The sequence below is a fragment of the Gallinula chloropus genome (genome assembly GCF_964237585.1).
Source record: "Gallinula chloropus genome assembly, chromosome: 7".
Classification (NCBI taxonomy): Eukaryota; Metazoa; Chordata; class Aves; order Gruiformes; family Rallidae; genus Gallinula; species Gallinula chloropus.
Window position 1 is genome coordinate 30,257,713 of NC_140092.1, and position 12,214 is coordinate 30,269,926.

General features: G+C 43.8%; 1 protein-coding gene across 1 annotated transcript in view; it reads left to right on the forward strand.

Moving 5' to 3' along the window:
• Positions 1-12,214, forward strand: part of SNX25 (sorting nexin 25) — an 84,857-nt gene that overhangs the window by 54,293 nt on the left and 18,350 nt on the right. Inside the window, exons 8-9 of the mRNA XM_084266907.1 lie at positions 5,948-6,079; positions 8,002-8,277. Of these exons, the coding sequence (XP_084123033.1) occupies positions 5,948-6,079; positions 8,002-8,277 (408 nt within the window). The remainder of the gene's footprint in view (positions 1-5,947; positions 6,080-8,001; positions 8,278-12,214) is intronic.

Genomic DNA, 12,214 nt, shown 5'->3' on the forward strand with positions numbered 1-12,214 from the left:
GAGCGCAGAATATTGCCCAGGGCTGGGCTGAGGAAGGGAACTTCATTCACTGTTGCTTCTTCCCATCCGCTTCCTGCAGTGTGGCAGCTGCTGCCAGCGGTTTTAGTTGAAGGCAGACAGTGCTATTTTGGCTGCTGGCTGCTCCTGTGTGGGCAGTATTGACTGAACACTCAGGCCTCCTTCTGAGCACAAGGGAATGGCATTGTTTGGGATTTAGTAGATAAATTAATGTTGGTCTGTCACTGCTGGTAGCCCATAATTTCTCTTTAGAGTCTGCCTGTGCCAGCTTCTTTGTTAAGCTAGGACTTAAGCTACAGAATAACTAGCTGGTGTAGAAGAAACTGGAAGTTTGCCTTTCTATCTTCAACTTGCATGACCTAGGGCAGAAATGGGCATTTGCTGATGGTGTTTTGAATTACTGTTTTATATAAGTGTAGTAACAGCAGCTTGAACACGTTACTAACTTTGGGTTTGGGGAATTTGTGGTACTAGTTAAACAAAGAGCAACCTAAACTTGTACTTTGGTTTCAATTCTGCATCCTGCAGAAAGCTTCCTCTTCCCTGCAGTGACAGCATTGCTGGTAAAAGTTCTTAATGCATACTCTGATTATGGGCTTGAATGTGGAGATGGATTATTCAGAGTTGTCAGTGTTCTCTTACAGATTTAAGAAACAAAACCCATGTGCTTTGAAATATTCCTCTCCCTCCCCCCCCCTTTCACAGTGGAAGCTAATTCTAAACCAGCATCAATTTTGTGTTTGGTAATTATATAAAAATCACAGGATTGTATAGACTTTGCATATCTTTCACTGCATTATCCTGAATCTGGGTTCTCTAGGGAAATCCAGAATGTGTGGTTGATAAGCAAATGTTTAGAAGCAAGGAAACAAACAAACCCCACAACTCTCTGAATCTGAAATCTGTCATTAGCTCTGAAACTGATTTATACCCTGCCCTGGTTGCTGGAACAGCTCCTTACTGGAGCTGTTCTGTGAGCTACGGGTGGTGGGAGGACCACTGGGTATCTGATCCCTGCCTAGCTGCAGAACAGCAAGGAAACTACCTGAGTGTATTTTGAGGCACAGGCGGTTTAGGCTCATAATCCTACTGATGAGGACCAAGTAGAAGCTTCTGCAGAAGACCTTGTTTCCACCCCATCTGTGGATAGATGCTGATTTAAATGGTGCCTGACTGATTTTCGCTGCGATTTCTGAGCTTCAGGCTGTGATACCATGTTATGTCAGGATACCTCCATGGTACAGAATTTGGGGATATAACAAAAGAGAAATGAAATTGTTGTTCCCCTGCTGCCTGATGGTGGAGTGTCTTATGACCAAAACATGTTGACCAGTCTGTGCCTGACCAATCTAGTGTCTTTCTACAATGGAGTAACCGCATCGGTAGACAAGGGAAGAGCTACGGGTGTCCCTTGCCTGGATTTCTGCAAGGCCTTTGACTTCGTCCCCCACAAGATCCTTCTCTCTAAGATGGAGAGATGCAGATTTGATGGGTGGACTGTTCAGTGGATAAGGTGTTGGCTGTGTGGTCACGTCCAGAGGGTGGTGGTCAATGGCTTGAAGTCCAGACGGAAGACAGTGACAAGCCGTGTCACTGAAGGGTCTGTACTGTGCCAGTGCTGTTTAATATCTCTATTAATGACATTGACAGTGGGATTGAGCCTCAGTAAATTTGCTGGTGACACCAAGCTGAGTGATGAGGTTAATGTGCTGGAGGGATGACATGCCATCCAGAGGGACCTGAGCAGGCTGGAGAAATGGGCCCAGGTGAACCTCATGAGATTCAACAAAGCCAAGTGCAGGGTCCTGCACCTGGGTTGGGACACCTGTTATCCATACAGGTCAGGAGATGATGTGCTAGAAAAGAGCCCTGAGGAAAAGGACTTGGGGGCACTCGTGGGTGAGAAGTTGGACATGAACCACCAATGTGCATCTGCAGCCCAGAAGACCAACCCCATCATGGGCTTCATCAAAAAAGTGTGGCCAGCAGATTGACAGAGGGGATTCTGCCCCTCTGCTCTGCTTTGGTGAGACCTCACCTGCAGTGCTGTGTCCAGCACTTGTACAAACAAGGTTTTGGTTAATGGGTTTTAAAATACAGCTTGGAAAGAGACACATTTTTCCATTATTATCTTTTACATTCCTCTTATTCCTGTCTTCCACAAAAAAAAAAGAAAAGAAAACCAAAAAATCCCCAGAAAACCCAAGTCCAACAGTCTGTGTGCCATCATCCCAGCAGGAAGCCTCCACTGCTGACCCAAATTGTGCTCAGCCTACCCATGCCTGCAGTGCTGTTACCAGCAGTGCTGTGGTTACTCATGACAGGCCAGTGCTGTTGTAGTGAGTGGGAACCTGGTGTTGCAAAGAAATGTATTACAGTGCATCTGTGCCATGTCTGGTGCCTATTAAAGCCCTTCCAAATGAAGTCGTTTTATTAATGATCCTCTCTGGAGAGAGGCTGCAGCTCTCTTCAGGGACTTCTCCAGAGCAGGACTCTGCTTTATAAAGCTAGGAACAAGGCTGTTCTGTGTGGATGTGCTAGGGATGCTGGTTAAAACACCCTGCTTGGGGAAAAAGGAAAAATCTAACTCTTTCCTAGTCTTTGGCAGAGCTTGTGGCCAGCTGTGGTATATTAGTTATTTCCTGTTAGAGTAGGGAATTGATGTAGCAGCACTGAAACTGCTGTTTTATCTGAACCCAGAAGCTGATCTTGAGTTAGAAGGACATCACAGAATGTTAGATTTGGAAGGGACCTCAAAAGATCATCTAGTCCAACCAGGATCACCCAGACTAAATCCCACAGGAACACATCCAGGCGGGTTTGAATGTCTTCAGAGAAGGAGACTCCACAGCCTCTCTGGGCAGCCTGTCCCAGGGCTCTGTCACCCTCACAGGGAGAAAGTTCCTCCTTATGTTCACATGGAACTTCCCGTGTTCCAGCTGCACCCACTGCCCCTTGTCCTGTCTCTGGCCATCCCTGAGCAGAGCCTGGCTCCTTCCTCCTGACTCTCACCCTTTACATTTTTATAGACATTGATGAGATCATTCCTCAGTCGCCTTTTCTCCACACTAGAGAGACCCAGCTCCCTCAGCCTCTCCTCATAAGGAAGATGTTCCACTCCCTTTGTCATCTTAGTGACCCTGTGCAGGACTTGAAAGGTGTCTCTTGAGGCTGATAATTCTCAGATTGTATCTGCTAGCTGCATATTAGATTTGAAGGTGTGCACGCCAATAACCAATACGTGCCAATAACTTAGAGCTTTGCACCCTGATCCTTGGCGATACTTTAAGGTGGCATTTTACTGAGGATTAGAAATTAATGCAGAATCTCATTCTTTAAATTGGAGAAGGAAGGGTCCTCTACAGAATGCTTCCTGGATCATATGCATTTTATTGTAACTTATCACCTCAAACCTGAAAAGGGTTTTGTCCATTGTTGTCACTGAAGTATAGTGCAGTCTTAGTAACGTGATTAATGATTCCCAAATTTTACTGAGGTCTCATTTCTGCAAGAGAAGCTTAAACAAGCTTTTCTGTCCATTAATTGATTTTGTTAAGGAGTATCAGTTGGCAAGGTAACTACTAGGGAGTTTGTGTAACAGCATCATTAAGCACCACCGTTTTAATTACCATGGGGCACCTCTGCAATGGGCTAAGAGGGTTGGTTGTACTTGCCTTGCTGCCTGCAGCAGCCTTTACCCCCAGGGGTAAAGAGAGGGGATCTTTGTTAATTATCCTCCTTGCTGGCAGCATGGGTATGGATACCTTGGATAATAGAGGCCTAGAGACCAAGGTGACCAGTTGCTCAAGAAGTGATGGCTCCACATTGTGATTTATTGCCTCTGCTCTCATTTACACAGCTGACAGTCCCAGAGATGAAGATCTCTGAAGAGGCTGGAAGACCCTCTTCTGCTTGTGTTTGAAATCACTGTCCTTGATAAAATGATTGAGTAGAAAGTATGATGATACTCAGCAATGAGGCTAAACTACAGACTGGCTTTGGAATTGTCATCTCTCTGATCTTCCCTTTGACATCTGATCACTGTTGTTGTAATAAGCCTGGCTTCAGCGAGCTGGCTTCTCTGGGCTGCTCCGTGGGGATTACAAAGTGAGCTCTGAAAGGCAGTTGTTATTGTTCATATCCCTGAATAGCTCTGAAGGTAAGAGCAAGCCATGTCCAGAAGATTTTGGTATGGTGAACGATGAAGAGAGGAATGGCACAGAATGGAGAGGCCTGGAGCATCTCCCCTACAAGGAAAAGCTGAGTGAGCTGGGGCTGTTCAGCCTGGAGAGAAGAAGCCTGAGAGGGGATCTGATCAATGGGTATCAATAGCTGAAGTGTGGGACACAGAGGGAAATGGGCAGCCTCTTCTCAGTGTCTGTGGGGACAGGACAATGGGCAATGGCCTCAAATTGGAGCACAGGAAGTTCCACACCAATGTGCAGAAGAACTTTTCCCCAGTGAGGGTGAGGGAGCCCTGGGACAGGCTGCCCAGGGGGTGTGGAGTCTCCATCTCTGGAGAGATTCCAGCCCCGTCTGGACACCGACCTGTGCCACCTGTCCTAGGGACCCTGCTTTGGCAGGGGGGTTGGACCTGGAGGTCCCTTCCAACCCCTGTGATTCCATGACTGCCACTGAGGAACTCTGAAAAAGAAAACGAGCATTTCAACTGAGATAAACACAATTTACTTAAACAGTGCCCAAAATCTGGGACAGCTGTTTCAGACAAAACACAGGTGGCTACAGTTTTTAAAGAACCTCTTTTTGCTTGGTTCATTAAGGAAGTGACTTGTCCTAGTAATAATTATCTCACTAGGAAATGTAGAGTCATAGGAGGCTGAGATTCATTAGCCCAGTGCTCAAGGACCTGGTCTGCATTTTGGATGAAAGGGTGTGGGCTGGTTGGTGTCTGTGAAGTACAAAGACCACTGTGGTGTATTGGGATTCCTGGGAATACAAGTACTGGCGTTAAAGGAGTGGCATGAAAACTGCTTTCAGCTGCTAGACTGAAAGGCTGGAGGGGAGGGGTGTTTGGCTTTGAAAACTGATCCTGTTTTTCAAAGACAGACAGTGTTGTTCCTTTTGTTCAAGGTGGGAACATCTGTTTGTTTACATTCATTTTGGCAGGGAGGTGTTTTGTTTTCAGGTGTTTGTCTCTAAGAGGAGGCCTGGATTCACAAAAATAGGAGAGGATGTGGAACTGATAATGGCATTTTAATCCAACAGCTTGATGGCTGCAGCATCTGCTTGGGTGTGGGAAGCCTGTGCTTCATTTCCTTTCCTGCTTGATGAACACCCTCTCTCTCATCTCAGGAAGAGTCTTGAGCATTATATCACAGCTGGAACTCTTTCCTGGCTGTGCTTGTGATAGATGTCTTTAAATAACACTGTTAATGGGAACAGGCCACCAAGTGTCCTAGCTGCCAGGGTAAGGAGCTACACTCCATCTTCCTCTGTGTCCCTGAGGACGATTGAGATACATCTCAGAGCTGTGTGGCCTGTGGCATGGAAACTGCTGGTGTTAGCCCTTGTTTGAACCACGCAAGGCGAAGATCAGTTAACTTTCAGCCTGGCCCTCTGCCTTGCAGGAACATTGGCAGTTACATTTTGGGTCATAGCGTTTCGTGAGTGACTCAAAAGGCCTTCCAAGTCCTTTGAAATATAGTCTGACCTCCTGGACAGAAAACACTTGTAAGCATTCCCTATGTGGTAGGAGCATAGATGCATTTATCTTCTAATACAGCTCTTTAGAGGAAGCTGAAACTATTACTGTAGAAGGTCTGTGCGTTTGAATCTAATACACACTTGTGGGATGCTTGGTGCTCTGTGGGCACATCAGGTGAAAAGATTTTCACTGTTAGGGATGAAGAGAAGCTGAAGGTAAGGGGTTTTTTTCCCCAGGTTTTACTCTTAGCTTTCCTTTCTTCAGATTCTTCAGTTTGAAGAAATCTTGGCCAACCCTTCGTACCGAGAGCACTTCCGACTCTACATGGAAAGGATGGACAAGATGGCTTTGATCGGGCTCTGGGAGTCTGTGGAGTGTCTGAAGAACGCTAACAAGGTGGAATGAATTGCAAGTCCATGCAGACTGTACATTAATGGGGATCTCTGCTTGTTGTGATCTTGATATTAGGAAATGTATTTGTATTTATATATTGGAAAGACTAATAGCATAGGATGGGTGCTAACCAATTTAAATTTTTTAGCTACTTTTTCTCAATGTTTGAGGATAATATGGCAATTAGAAAGTGTGGTCGGTTGTGAGGATGATTTACTGTTGTTCTGTGTAGCAATATGACCTGTAAAAAGAATAGTTGATAGGCAAAAGAGGCAGAACTATTTCCCCTCCAGCATAGAAAAAACGTACATTGGCTTTAGTTGTATCAGCTCATGTGAAACCTAAAAGGACGTTCCTGTTCGATAGTCTGTACATGAACTTCTCCTCTTCCCAATTACAGGTGGCCCATTCTATCCAAAACTCTGAAAATTTATGAATATATGTTTTAAAAAAAACCTTTTAAAAGAGATTTAGCTTTAAAAGACTCCTTCCCCTCCCTGTTCTGTTGCTGTATATCCAGCTAAGTTTCTGCAGGAATGCAGCACTACTTCTAGAGGGAAGAAACAATGCTGTATTGTATTTTGTGCTAAAATAAAGACAGCCATGAAAGAGGTATAGGAAATAACACTTAAAAGTTGCAGGAAGCATCCTGAAGAAATGGTGCAGATCAAGAGCACAAATTTCCTGATTTTGAGCAGTGGGGTGGATTTTTGGAGGAAACTCTTTTAAACCTGGATTCACACTAGCATGAAATAATGAATTTCGTTCCTAGGTATCAGCTATTTTTCTGTTTGGTCAGTGTAACTTTATTACTCACCCATATAAAAGGATTGTAGCCAGTTGGAAAGCCCAGATGACATCCTGTAACCCTGGTGGCAGATTTGCAGTGAGTAGTAAGCCACTGATGCAGTCTGAAGAAATGGCTAATGACCAGCTCAGGCTGGAGACTGTTCACAAAAAGGGATTGTCAGATCGCTGTGATCAGAGCATATAAACCCATTCTGATTGATGCAAACTGCTGGTGATTGGAAAAGGCACTATAAATCATCCCATGACCTTCCTCCAGCTGGGATTTCTCTCCTTGCTCTTTGAGAACAGTGTGTATAGTGCCTTTATTCAGGAGTTCCTGTATCTTTAACGAGATTCTAATGTGACTGTGCCCTGTTGCTCTGTGGAATGGAAACTTAGAGGGGCAGCTCTCATCACAGAAAAACAGCATCACACAGCCCCGTGGCTGTGATATTGTCAGGCCAGCCCACTGTGCTGTACCAAGGGAGTGGACAAAACCTTTTTAATTCAGGTCACTCTGGAGAGGTGATGACTTAGAGAGATGATCGTGGGCTGTGCTGCGCTGCGCTGCTTCCTCGCTTTCCTGTTCATTACTGCAAAGTTCAGTCCTGTGCTGCTCTGTGCTCAGGGGAAATACCTGGCTTTGTGTGCTGGGAAATGTCTCTTCAGGTGGGCTTTTTTCCTTTTCTTTGTTCTTCCTTTTTTTCTGTCCCCCACAGTTACTTACAGTCATGTATGAAGTGAGTTGATCCTATCCAGCAAAAAACAGGAGAGCTGCTAACAACTGAACTCTGCAACCTGAAATGGTGGCCACAGTGTTGCTCTAGCATTTTTTTTTTCCCTTTAATACCACTTCTGGAGCATACCTTTGAAAGCAGTGGGTGTGGAAGCTATGGTCATTTTAGAGCACAGCTGTTTCTTCACTTAACATATACCAGTATTTATCTTGTGAAGCTGCTTAGCATCGGTGTGCAGGCAGAGTGCTTGATGTCAGGAAGAGATTCGCAGATGTATCCTGGGTGTGAAATGAGTTTGATAATCCTTCAAATTATGCACCTGGATCCTGAGTCATCCTGATATTTAAAAACACTTTTTCATTATTCTCTTCTGCCTCCCTCTCCCTCTTTTCTTCCTAGGCTGAAATACCTCAACTGGTGAGTGAAATTTATCAGAATTTTTTTGTGGAAAGCAGAGAAATACCTGTGGAAAAATCCCTCTATAAAGAAATACAGCAAAGTCTCGTGGGAAATAAAGGCATTGAAGTATTCTACAGAATTCAGGCAGATGTTTATGAAACTCTAAAGGACAGATACTACCCCTCATTCATTGTCAGTGACTTGTATGAGAGATCAGTCAAGAAGGAAGAGGAAAGAAGTTCCACTCAGCTGACTCCTGAGGACAAAGATGAAGTGGTGAGTCTCATTGACAGTTCCTTTCACTGTTACTTAAGGTGATCTGAAGATGATCCTGAGTAAAGTGTATAGTAGCATCTTCTGTCCTTGAGCTTTGGACAACTTTTCTTTCTTTTTTCAATTTTATTTTTTAATTTATTTATAAATATCACAACTCTTGTAGTTTCATTGGGTAAACCTGGTATGTTTACAAGCTCTTTGAAACAAAATGTTACAGAATCACTGGCTACTTCAACTTTAAATTACTTCCAGTAGATATTTCAGATTTCCAAGCCTTTTCTACTCCATGTCTTCCATTATTCTCCTTAGTGTGAATGCAAATCCTACATCCTACAAGCTCAGCAGCTCTGCCCTTCAGTGAAGGAAGTCTCACTGGAATGTCAGTGGGTTTCTGTCATTGTGCCTCTCTCCCAGGCATTTCCTAGCTACTAAATAGGTATTATAAGTTGCACAAAAGAGGAGAAAAAGTAATGAAAAAAACCTTGGTGCTTTTTTATTAACTTACTGAATAATTTAATAGGTTATGTTTGAAGACAAAGCTGATTAAAATAGCACTAGAAGAGGAAATACTGAAACAGAGCATTCAGAGTCAGAGAGTCACAGTTTGTTAGGGGTTTGAAGGGACCTCTGGAGATCATCTAGAGCAACCCACCTGCCAGACCTGATCACCTTGAGCAGGCTGCGCAGGGCAGCATCCAGGCGGGTTTTGAATGTCTCCAGAGGAAGTGGCATAAGCCAGTGGCAGCTCTCTCTGGGCAGGTTTTTCAGTGGGTTCTCTGAGTCAGTTGTGTCAGGGGAACCTGTGTTACATTTATCTCAGGACATTTTGACAAGAGCATCTCTTGACTTGGTGAGTGTCTTTCAGTCAGGTTGTCGCTTCCGATCAGCGTGAGTGTCTTCGTTTTACATGTGAACTTGTCCAGAACACAGTGAAACATAGTAGTTTGTCTAAAACTGGGTTTAAATGGACAAATAAGAAGCAGGATCCTATCAGAGGTGCTGATCTACGTTCTGTCCTTTGCAAACTTCTTTTTTCCAGAACGTATTTACTGTTTAAATATTATTTTAATTTCAGTAGGCAAGCTGCTACGATCTCCCTAGTCCATGCATCAGCAAGTCTACAGAGATGAGCTATTATAAGTAAATTACTTCCAGGATGGACTTTCAGAGCTTGCTGAATTTTTCATTGTTTGTTTCTCCCTGTATTGTTTTCCTTGATAAAAGATTCAGGATGCATTTTCTGCTCTCCTCGCTGCAAACTCAGCTATGTGTTGAGTCTGACGTCTACTTCAGACACTTTCTGTCCTTGTGTTTGCAACCACTGGGACTTTGAGAGAAGACTGGCTTTGTCCAGAACTTTCTAAGTAATAAACCTTTGTGCTTTTTATATATTTTATTCAGAATCTAACAGAGATAACCGTGTCTCTAAGAAAACTGACTGGACACTTTAGGGCTGGCTGTCCTCTGTCAGGTAACATTTATTGCAGCTGCTGAAAAACTGGCAGCATGTGTCCTTCCTCTGAGTCCTTGTAATAGATATGTGCTGGGTTTTAAGGCTGCATCTGCTCTGAAACCTTAAAGACTAATACATTGCCAAGCTTGCTGATATGGTTAAAGGGCTGTTTTTTCCATTATTAGCAACAAATTAGGTATGAAGTTGTGTATGCTGTTAGAGCATGTGTCTCAGAGTAATTCTAGTGGCTCTGTGTCATGCTTCAGGGTCTTTGAGGTGAAAATAAATCAGAAGAAATTTTTCTTTCTGGAGCTTCCAATGGGCTTTCAAATTTTGATGAAAATGCATTACTGGCTAGTAAGTTTTGGTGGAGGAGGTAGTGTTCCTCCCCATGTTTAGAAAACCATAGCTGAGAAATCTGATGCTTCTGGGGTGACCCTTATTGCTAGCAAATACTAATCGTTTTTGGTTTAGTTTGGGCTTTGGAGGTCTGTGTCCTCACCTCCCTGAGCATTGTGGGAGTGACTAGATTCATTTTCTGTATGAAAAATAGATTTTCTGTATGGAAAAATCTATTTTCTGTATGAAAACTATTACAGCTGGACAGGTTAAAAGCCATCTAGTGCCCACGTGGAGGGGAGGATGAAAGGGTGAGCCCTGGTTGAAGGTGAGAAAAGCAAATTAGAAGGATCAGGGCAATGCCAGGCTCTGCTGGTTCTGCTGCACGTGGATCAAGCTCGCTCTTCATCCTTCCATGCAGTTATCACCTCTCTCCTTGGACAGTCCTCCCTTAAAAGGCCATGAGGAGACACAAAAACACAGAAGCAAGCAGTGCTTGCTTTCAGCACTCTGAAGACACAGGGTCTGGTGGCTACATCAGTGCTGCACGTGTCAGATTGCTAATATAAGCCCAAAGCCCTGTAGCACACTCAGAAGTGGAAGTCATCAGTTCAGCAATGGGGGGGAACATGGCACAATCCTTTGTGACCTCAGCTTTGAGAGTGTTGCTTGTTCATTTGCTAAATTTGATAATTTGAACGTGGGTAACTTGCTGTCTTTATAATTCAGGCACTGTTGTGATAAACTTGTAAGTCAGCAGTGTGTTTTGCTGTAAGTGTCTGAAATGTTAATGGCAGAGAAAACACATAGCAAGCTTCTGGGAGGCAAATGAGTAAAATTATTTACTGATTTGTTTGCAATCCTTTTAATGCTAGAACCAAACTTCTCATGAACAGTCTCTAAACTCTTCAGTGTTGAAAAGAGTGGGTTTGATTCATTTTGACCTCTGTGCTTTCCAGCAGGTACAGATTTTTATCCCATGGCTCTGTTGAATAGCATTTTGAATAGCACCCAGTGTTGTTAATTACTATTGTTTGTGTTACTATAGTGTCAGGAGATGACAACAAGCTTCTGTGAGCTGAGCTCTGTGCACATGCTTGGAGGTGATCTCTGACCTGAGGCGTTTACAGTCGGTGCAGAACACACAGAAGAAAGGAAGGGGTGTAAACCTGATGTTATTTACTCAGCCACGTAGCAGGCAGATGCAGAGCTGGAACAGGGCATGGGTTTCTTAGCCTAGAACTCCTGACTTCTGCATTATGTTTCCGTCCCTTATAAGGACCACGCTCAGGAGATGAATTCCTGCTCCTGCTGTATCTCTGCTCAGGGTTTTCTTCTTTGCCAAGATGTAAAATACTGCAGAATTCACAGTAGGATTGTCCCCTCTACAGCTCACAGAATTTGGGAGAGTATGAGACTTAGTTCAGTTGTCTTTTTCAGCTCATGAGATCAGACTCATAGCTTCCCACAGATACATCAAGATATATCTGGTCACAAACAGACCTCAAAGGTCTTTGAAGATGCCAGGGTAACACCCCAGCGCTGTGTTGGCTGGATCTCAAGGTCTTGGTGCCTATTTGGGGAAGTACAGTAAGAAAGGGGAGGCTGAGGTAAAATAGCAGGAGGTGTTGAGGGATCTCACTGGAAGGTGTGAAGTTCTGCAGGCCTGTAGTACATTGGGTGGAAGAGGCTGCTGGTTTGTCTGAATGAATACACCAGAGCGATGGCTGAGTTCAGGGTAATGCATGATTGCTTTTAACACCTTTTTATTAACTGTTCTAAAAACAGCAGTAAAATCTGTTTGTGAAGGGAAAGGACTTGGTTTAGGCTGTTCTGCAGGCTGATAAATCTGCTTTGTGAAGGTCTGTGGGAGGCAGAAAGGCTTTTTAGAACTCTGGATATTTTTTATCTTGCTGTTCTGTGTGTCCCCGTCCCCCATCTCATTATCTTCCAGCTACGAGCTGAGTATTTACTTTTCTCTCTGGCTCTGAATATTGATTACAACTACTAAGCTGTTGTTGCTTTTAAAATAAACCTTGATTCTTCCTCTCATACTAAAGCCTTAGCTTGAAGGTCATTTTACACAGTTGGCAAGAGTTGCCAAAGACCTGTAGTATAATTGTAATGAGGCTTTTTTTGCTGTGG